Source organism: Akebia trifoliata, chromosome 4 (assembly GCF_017979445.1).
Source record: "Akebia trifoliata isolate Shusen 1 chromosome 4, ASM1797944v1, whole genome shotgun sequence".
Lineage (NCBI taxonomy): Eukaryota > Viridiplantae > Streptophyta > Magnoliopsida > Ranunculales > Lardizabalaceae > Akebia > Akebia trifoliata.
The window spans coordinates 29249190-29259419 of record NC_141378.1 but is presented as its reverse complement, the minus strand read 5'-3'; the positions used below and the strand labels follow the sequence as shown (position 1 = coordinate 29259419).

General features: G+C 36.5%; 1 protein-coding gene across 1 annotated transcript in view; it reads right to left on the bottom strand.

Annotated features, from left to right (window-relative positions):
- Positions 1-3157: 3157 nt before the first annotated feature.
- Positions 3158-10230, bottom strand: part of LOC147404682 (protein STRICTOSIDINE SYNTHASE-LIKE 7-like) — a 32678-nt gene continuing 25605 nt past the window's right edge. The window contains exon 4 of the mRNA XM_086440740.1: positions 3158-3553. Coding sequence (XP_086296866.1) covers positions 3287-3553 — 267 coding nt within the window. The 3' untranslated portion in view covers positions 3158-3286. The remainder of the gene's footprint in view (positions 3554-10230) is intronic.

Here is a 10230-nt window from a genome sequence, read left to right as displayed (position 1 = left end):
ATTTATTTATTAATTTTGAAATTTTTAATTATTAAAATTGTGAAATTACCATTTTGCCCTCGGAGAGGATTTTTTACGTTTTAAGTCGTTTTTCAATGTTCCAGGATGTTTTGGAATCAGTTTTTCGTAAGGAATTCAATGGGAATGTTGGTTTTTGTCATTTATGAAGTTTTTTGTATGAAATGGTCGTGAACTTTATAAGGGGTATTTTCATAATTTTATCAAATTTTGTGAAAATTGGTGAAGTGGTTTACTTGGTTTCAATTTGTTGTTTTATGTGTTTGAGTGGGTTTTCCTAAGCGTAATGCAGGCTCTAGGGTTGTTTTGATGTTAGGGGTATTTTGGTAATTTAGTCATTTTTAGTGATTTTTATCGTAAAGCTTCTTCTTGGTTTGCAAGATGATGATTTCTATGTTTCTGGGGTCGTATTTTCCTAGCGTAGCGTGGTTTCTAAGTTTTGTCAGTTCGAGATACCTCATTCGGATTTCTGAAACATATCTAGTAACAAAATAAAGCATTGGAATAGACATCCATCATTGGGAACATTTGCGATCGGGTTGACGACTTGATTAATCAGGCGGATGCAAAAATGGGGTGTCTACACAACGACACCTCTCCGACGCCTAAGTCAAATCCCTGGTACAAGAAAAAAAAAGTATTTTAAGGTTTTTAGGGAGAAATCACATGCCTTCATAATGCCTTGTGTTTTTCTCTTTATAAGGGCTTCTTTCATGATTTATGCTATTTCCGTTTCAACCGTTTTCGCCATTTTGGGGATTTCCCTTGCTTCTCGCAAATATGGTTAAGTTTCTAATTTTCGGGGATACGAGGTTTCAGAACTTTCGTTTTAAGACCTTCTGAATCTCGATTTAAGAAGTTGACTTTCTTCTCTTCTTCTGATCTCCTGTGATCGGTTGGGTATTCGACAGAATCATCTTATAAGTGCCATGTGTCATTTTTCGAAAAATATCCTCCACACTATCTTCCTTGGTCACTATATATAGCGACCATAAATTACAATCTAAAAAAATCACTTTTATTGGCTTTTGAGTCTACAATTCTTCTTGCAATTGCTTCTTTTCTTTCAATTCTCTTGATTTTTTGACTTTTTCAACCTTCAAATCTTCATACTCTTAGGCTCACAACTGAATCTGTTGTCTATGTGTCTACTCCCAAATGAAATATTTGTACCATGGCTCGAACTGTGAATGGGCCCATTATGAGGTATAACACTACCATGCCACAATGGTCATGTGCCAGTGGGACTCCAAGTTGGTTCTAAACTCATGGAAATTCTTTTTGATTACAATGGGCTTTCAATTGTGTCTTTGTTCCTCTAATTCTTATGCAATTGAATTTAGTTCAATAAATATATCGTACATGATTAAGATCTTTGAGTTGTATGCCATTCCATGCAAATATGCCATGAAATAATAATAAAAAAATGTGCAAGGCATTAAAATGAACATAATGCATGACTTCACATGTAAAACCGGAGTTAAACAAAGAAACATTGCATAAATACCCCTAAAACCATGATGAAATATGAAATATTTGTCACTTATCATTCTCCATCTACATGACCGTTGGGATGTTAATGATTCCTAGAGAAAAATGTAACCGAAGGAAAAAGTGTACTAGTCCCTTGAATATTAGATTTAATCTCTAAGAAATTTGCGTTCTTCCTCAAATCCTAACTGTCATGTTGGTGAAAAGTTTCAAGTGTGGGTCGAGGTTTGAAAATATCCTTCTACAATTTACATTTTTTTTCTTGGAAAATGCTAGCCTCAACCCATCGGTTGTGGTTCTCCATCAACATGACTGTTGAGATGTTAGGGATTCCCTAAGAAGTTATGTATCCGTCGGAACTAATCTTTAGGTAATCTATTTTTATTTTTCCACAAATCTCAACCATCATGTAGTTAAGGCTCGATAATCCCTTTTTTCAATTATAAATAGAAGTTTTCTTGGAATATGTTATATTTCTTTAATTTGCAGATTTTGTCTCTCATTTCTTCATTTTGGCCTGAGGGAGGGGGGGAATTTAGTCAGAATTTAAATCTCGTTATTTTAGTAAATTTTATCTTGAATTTGGTATTCCGATTCAATCTCTTATTTTAAGATTATTTGTGTATTTATTTATGTTTCATGGTATTTTCTACTTTTTGAAAACTTTTATTATTTTGGGTAAGTATGAAAGTAAAAGTGGAGTCAAACTAAAAGTCTAAAGTTTATTTCAATCATCGGAAGGGGGTTTTTTGCTTGTAAATTTTTCTTCAAATTATCAAAAAGTTTCAATTTTTTCCAATAAATTGTACTTGTGGATTCAAGTTTGCCTTCTTTCAAAGTATAATAATAATAAAAAACAGTGTGATATTCTTCTTGGATTTCATGTCGTGCTTCGAACATGTCATTTATCCACTCCTTATATTTAAAGAGGATCATTGATTTGGTTCAGCCAGGATCCAAGCATTCTCTAATAAATTTGACAAATACACGATCAATCTGAAAGCATGACATAGAAACAATTCCATTTCTCTTTAGCAAGCTCAAATTGTCAAGATCAACAAATCAAATTATTTATCTCAACAATTTGAATGTTGATCTTTATGGTTTATGTTCAATTGTTGAGATCAACAATTTACAATTTTGATCTAAAAAATCACAACATGTCGATCTCGACAATTTGAACAAAGGTTGATCTCAATAATTTCAATTGTCCATCTCGACAATTTGAATCAACAATTGAAATGGCATCAGACTCTTTAAGAAAGAATTAAATTGACCATCAAATTACTGTCGAAAAATTAGGGGGATTTAAAAAGAGGTCTCCCCTGCATGGTTCATTAAGTAATTTCTAAAACGATTCTAAATTGTACCATGACAAACATTTGCAATATTGTGAGTAGAAAAGTTCATCCCGTAATAACAAAGAAAAAAAAAATGAAACATTAATATAAAAAAAAAAGGGTTGATCTCAATGATTTGAATTGTCCATCTTGACAATTTGAATCAACAATCTCACCAATTGAAATGGGATCGGGGCTGCTTTAAGAAAGAAAAAGTTCAAAACTGACCATCAAATTACTTTCAAACAATTAAGGGGATTTACAAAGAAAAAGTCCCACCTGCAAGATGCATTACGAAATCTCTAAAATGATTCCAAATTACATCATGATAAAAATCTGTAATAATGTAGACATAGAGTTCATCCCATAACAACAAGAAGAAGAAAGAAAGAAAAAAAAATGACATGGCATAGTAAATAGTTATTGATAAAGGTGAATTATGCAGCATATTGTGTAAGATCAAGTCGACCAATGTACGGTTTGATTAGTGAGCCGTAGAATAAATGATTCCCTATCTTGAACCCAGTGGTCACCAATGTCAATCCCAGATCAGAATATAAGGCAATCACTTCCCCATCCAAATTCACAGCCATTATTCCACTATTTTTTCTTGACATGGGAAGCTTCACAAATCTTCCAAACATTGCTGTTGTCTTCCGAAGCCAAGGATATCTCAGCAGAGCATCCCATAAAATTGTCTTTCCCTTTTAAGAAAAATAAATTATTTTAACAGTTATAAAATTGAAGAATTCATTAATCAACAAGGACAAAAACTTGTAAATTAATTTGTTAGTGAATATTTCGGATCCCCTTTTTTATTTTTTCAAATTGATGATATGTCCCCTTAATCTCCTTCTTCTATAATAGATTAATGAAAATGACTTAAATTTCATTGCCGTCAGCATATGTGCCAAAAACCATTGATTTTTTTCCCAAAACTAGTCATCTTCGACCTCGTGGATAAGTTATTGTTATCTTCTTCTCTCCCTCATCTCCCTCATCTTCAATGTGAAGATTTTATCTGCTTCAATAATCAAACCTCAAGAATAAGATAGGAATTTTTGACAAGTACTATATAATGAAAATTTTGAAAAATAAAAATCAAGGATTTTCCACCAAGGATTAAGGCAAAGGTTGGAAATGATGGATTGAATATGAGGTTTGAGTCATAAAAATTTACCATATAGGTTGAAAAATTAAGGCTATTAATGGATAGTAATTGGTTCGAATACATGTATATTCAAATCCAAATCCGAAAAAATATAATGATGTGTTTTGGTTGAGTTTGTCGTAGAATTTAAGGTATGGATCTTAAAATCCTTAGATGTGGGAATACAATGCCGTTTACTTGAAATAAAGTAAAATGAAGACTTCTTCAATATGATATAAGGATCTATCATATAGAACAAGATGTGATCAGAAAGGAGCAAAAAACAAGCGCACGTAAGTCTATTTAGTCCGATGACAATCTGGGTGTATAAATTATTAATGATTAAGACAAAGTGTAGGTATACCAAAGAAAGTCATTAATTGAACAATATTATTTTTAAGTTTCACCAAGTGGGAGTTATTGGTTCATGCTAATGGTACGATTTAAAATGATGAGATAGTTTCCACATAAGGAGAATAAAGAAGTGGTTTAGTATTGGTTGGGAGTGACTCATTAAGTTACTCCACACTTATGGAATAACTACCTAGTAGTCATAACAAATTCTATGCTTTACCTTGTTTAGAGGGAGACATGAATTCGCGACCTCACATGAAAGGACTATGCCGTTCTATTTCAAGGCCATAAAAAAACAATGGTTCAGTCAATGGGTTGACACCCATTAATGCTATTGGCACCCCAATGTTTATATATCTTGGAAAACGTTGGAACCCCTCAAATACTTGTTGTAGAAGGTATATTCGCACAATCATCCAGACCGTACACGTGTCCAAGCCGATTACGTGGTACCATTCGCAGATCAGTATACGGATCGCTGCCTAGCAAATGGGCAAGCTAAGGTAGAGAGTGCTTGGTCTGGATAAAAGGGCAGCACAGCACTGAACAAGACCTAGTTTGCCAAGTAGAGCAGACATGGTCAACGTAATTTTGGTTTGCTCACATCAAACCTAGAGATCTTGGAGGAGATCTCCCCAATATAGCATATCCAATCCAAAAGATTCCCATTCTATTTAGAATCTTGGGAATTAGGAGATTCTTCGGGATCACCTCTCGCAAGAAGGGGAAACCTAATTCAGAGGAATGATCTATAAATAACACAATATGCACAGGCTTAAGGATCTTTTGGCCGATTGAAAGTATAACTACTAATTTCCATTATTCCTCTACTACTCTAACTTGAGTGTTAGAGAGTTTTTGGCAGGTACCACGTACTAGCAAGGAGGTAGAAGGAGTAATTTCACATCTGTGAGGCAAAGTCCATCAGCACCGCTCACTGAAATCTAACCCAACAAATCTAGCACCATTTGTGGTAACACCAATAGTATATTGATTTCAATCGAAACAATGGTGAGATCCACTAAAACAATCAAAGTCAATGCACCCCCACCTGTGGTACACTTTCTGGTACTGTTAAAAATATGAGGAAACAATAAGAGGATATGAAGAAGAAGATGGACGACTTGGCTGACCAGAATCGAAATCTGAGTCAGCATCTTGATAACCACAGTAAGCAAGACAAGATCTCCCTCTACGAGATCCTCAGCCTCTTGTTGGAGATGATTATGCCTCAAATACAGAAGGCAGGTTTCAACCACGAGACCTAACTAGGGTAGGAAAAATGAAAGCTGCCACTATTACTACTCGAGTTGAGCCCACAGTGGGTTTGACTCGAGAGGAGATCAAAGAGATAATCCAAAAGAAGAAGGAGACGATGAAAAGTGTAGATATTGGCATAGTAGTGGCGCAAGCCATCAGGGGTATTCAGAGATCCCCCTTTACAGCGGAGATCTTGGCTGAAAAGATCCCAAAGAAATTCATGCCGCCATATTTCACCCCTTACTTTGGGACGAAGGACCTAGTAGAGCATTTATTCCACTTCCAACAGATGCTTATGTTGTGGGAAGGGAACGAGGGTTTGATGTGCAGACTTTTCCCTTCTAGTTTGTAAGGAAACACGTTGATCTAGTTTCATAAGTTTCCATGTGGATCAATATCTTCTTTTAAGGAGCTTTGTAATGTGTTACATTGGCAACAGGAAAAGTGGCGGAGATGTGGATGTTCTGCTCAACATGAGAATCCAATCGAGGAAGAGCCTAAGAGAATTTACGAGAAGATTCAAGGAAGAAGAGATAGTCCTAGAAAGTTGTGATGAGAGAATGGAAGTAGTGGCGTTCAGGAACTCTTTGCCATCTGGTTCAGGATATAGGTCTTTTGTGAAAAGAAGACCAGAAACACTAAGTGAACTGTTCGAAAGAGCGGAAAAGTATATCATATTGGAAGATGACCCTCAAAATTCAATTGGAAAGAGAAAAGTCATAGATACTATGGTGAAGCTTAGCAAACAATAACAGCCACAACAACAGAGCAGGAAGAAACCGCCTGAGTAGGACAGAGAGTGGAGGAGGAAAGGGACATACTTTTCTATGCCTCTAGTGAAATCCTACACCTCATCGCGAATGAGTCATATTTCGAGTGGCCAACACCTCTCCCTCGAGATCAAATAAAGTAAGATGAGCGATACTATGAGAGGTACGGGGCCACACTACCAACAAGTGCCAAGCTTTAAGAAGATTTCTATAGAGATTGGCAAAACAAGGTCGGCTGAGGGACCTGCCTAGGAGATAGAGAGAGAATCCTCCTTCAAATAAGAATCAAAGGCCTGATCAACCACTTGTTGAAAGGCGGGTTGGAAGGGCAGCAGCTATTCACGTTATCCTAAAGCAAGAATCTAAGAGGTCAAGCCTAGACAAGACTGATGAAAGAGTCAAAAGGTAACAGGCAAAGTACCTTGTGCATGTCTATACGATGAGGAGTGGGCACACAAAGTAAATTGAGCCTTACAAAGAGTAGATCATGACCTTTACGAGCTACATTATGACACATTGGTGGTAACCCTCTAAGTAGGCATTTTTACTCTGAAAAGGGTGCTGATTGACAGCGGTGGCTCAATCAACATTTTGTATACCTCAACTTTTCTGAATATAGGTCTCAATAGAAGTGTACTTACCCAAGCAAAAGTCCCTCTGATTGAGTTTGATGGGAGGATGAGCCAACTGTGGGGAGAAATAGTCTTGCCTATGTAGGCAGGGCCGATAACTTTGATTATTAGCTTTATGGTCATCGAAGTGAACTCCCCTTACAATGCTATACTCGGCAGATGGTGGACCTATGAGATAAGGGTCGTACCTTCAACATACTACCAGATCCTGAGATTCCCAATATTGTAGGGGATGTAGGACATCTGAGGGGATTAAGTAGTACCCCAGGTGTGCATGCTAGGCAAGGAAGAGCTCTCCGAGGAAAAACTCAATAATAGCAATTACAATGGGGGGAAGTTGAGCCCGGTGAGCCCCCATGCCTAGAGAACATCTAGATGGTAGATGTGGGGGAAGGAAGGTAGATTGGGGTAGAGGCAGAACTAAGCCCAGAGGAAATGAAAAAACTGGTAAAGTGCCTGAGGAGGAACATGGACATTTTCTCCTGGTCCATAGAAGAAATGCCAAGGATCAGTCCCAAAATGATCTACCATCACTTAAATGTTGAGCCAGCTGTGAGGTCAGTAAAGTAGAAGCCAAGAAGACTAGCACCTCTTTTTAGAGAAGTAAATAATGAAAAGGTGAACAAGCTGATTAGAACAGGATTTATCAGTGAAGTGTAATTCCCTAATTGGATGGCTAATATAGTGGCAGTGCCAAAGAAAAATAAGAAAAGTAGAGTTTGTATCGACTTTACTAACCTAAATAAGGTCTCTCTTAAGGATAGCTTTCATATGCCAAACATTGACCAGTTAATAGGCGCTACTTCAGGTCAGGAAAAGCTATCCTTCATGGATGGCTACTATGGTTACAATTAGCTCAGTCCAACATATCAAGAGAAGATGGCATTCATCACCAAGAAAGGGCTATACTGCTACAAAGTCATGCCCATCGCCTTAACGATAGGGGTGAGGGAGAGAGGATACTCCGAGAGGTCAATATTAATGACGTCGAAAAACCTTAAGGGAAATGGAGGATAATGAAGGACGAGTACAGAGACAAAGGGAAAAGAAAAGTCTTCAGAGATCTGGCCGAATCAAAGGGAGCCCATCATACAAGTGACCGAGACAAAGAAGAAGGGGAAGGATGGGTCTGATCTCATTCGATCACTCTATCGGTCACCCTGGTTTGGAGACCCACTGCCACTAGCTTCCTATATTTGGATGCTCTACACTGCTCTTTCCTAGCCTCAAAAACAGAAAGGGCAGAAGAATTTACAAAAAGGGAAAGAGTCAAAGTTATAGTAAACTTTACACAAGGCAGAAAATGGGATGCAACTAGGTGTCTAAAAGCTGGACTTACCCTAGAAGGTCTGAGGGACCCTGAACCCCTCACGAGAAATGCCAAGGGCAAACTCTCAATTCTTGGAAACAATCAAGGGGTCCTTGTATCACCATTTGTCAACACTAAGGAGAGATGGAACCAGTGCGATTGCTGCACTCTTGGAGGACAACGAATAATACTCAAGGCGTTGGGGGATAGCTTTCAAGTTGTATTTGGAGAGGAAGTCATTGGGGGTTATACCCATTTTTTTCACTATTTCCACCAAGTGGTAAAATTTACCAGACATTTGTCCTAGGGTCTGGTTTATTTTACTCAATACCTCTCTGAGGAAGGGAGAAAGTGGGAAACTTAGGCCAACCATGATTTGGCCGGCGTAAACCAGATTTCCCCTTGACGACGCTCATCAGGGTTCTTGGGATCTTTGCAAACCCAAATAGATACAAATGCAATGATATATAGTCTCCTTCGAAATTGGGTCATGTCGGAAACCATTGAGAAATTAAGTTTGCAAAAAAGAAAAGATAAGAATAGAAGATTACCTCAGCCTAAGAGAGGTAAAGATGACGGTGAAGCAAACAGAGAGAAAAAAAAACGTTGTAGACACAAAAAGATGAAACCGCACAGGCAATAACACAGTAGGAGGAAAAGCTAGTGCAAGTCACTTATTTATAAGAGAACGTAAAGGAGTACGTACACTTATGAGGATAGCCTAATCCAACCTAACCGTCGTAGCCTGAGATGCAATATAGACGCTAATGGGGCATGTGGACAGCCACATATAAGGGATAATTTGTCTCAGTCGTCAAAAAAATATTTGAAGCGATACTACATTAAATGCATCAATTCATTAAGAGCGGAGGCAATGATAGAGAATCATGATAGCTAATTAGAAGAAGGATACGTGTCTCGAGAAGATGACAAGACTTCGCGTCTGTAGACACCCCATTTTTGCATATGCTTAATTCGACAACTCGTCACCTAGTTACCGTGAATTCCTAATGATGATCGTAAAGAACTCGAAGGCTTGTGAGTATTATCCCTGTTTCCTCCCATTTTCACTCTTTTCATCTCCCCTACTCGTTACGACTTGACATAGAAATTTACGCACGCTTAGGATCGCTACACATTACACCCGATTTAGCAAGCACGTACGTTTAGGTTCGCTACACAATTCGATAACCTAGAGACCTCGCTACGCTAAGAAAACATGACTTTGAAACTTAGAAATAATCATGTCGGGACTGAAAGAAACTTCACGCTAAAATTCGTAAAAATCTACAAAAATTGATAAAATGACCGAAATGCCCCTCGACCTCCAAACTCAACTTAGAAATCTCGATCCTTAGGAAAATGTAATAAAAATCAAAATCAAATTTAAAATCTAATTTAATTTTTATCAAACTCAAATTTAAAATTAAACAATTAAAACTTAAAATTTAATTCAAAATTAAACAATTAAAACTTAAAATTTAATTCATAATTAAACAATTAAAATCTAATTCAAAATCAAACAATCGAATAATTAAAATTTAATCAAGCAATCGAATTAATAAAAAACAAATTAAAAACCATTCAACCGATCAAATTAAAACACAATCAATAAATTAAATCCTATAAAAAAATTTTAAATTGATCAACCATAATAAAAAATATCAATTAATCAACCATTAAAGTTAAACTGAAATTCTGCCAAAATCTAATCAACAAATTTAAAATTTGAAGTCAAATTCAATCGACCAACCAAATAAAATCGAAATCAAATGGTCAATTAAAAATCAAATTAAATTTTTTTAACCAAACCCAAAATTTCAAAATTTATCAACAAATAAAACTCAAAATTAAAATAAAAAGAATTTAATTAACCAACAAAAATTTGAAATAAAATAATTAACCA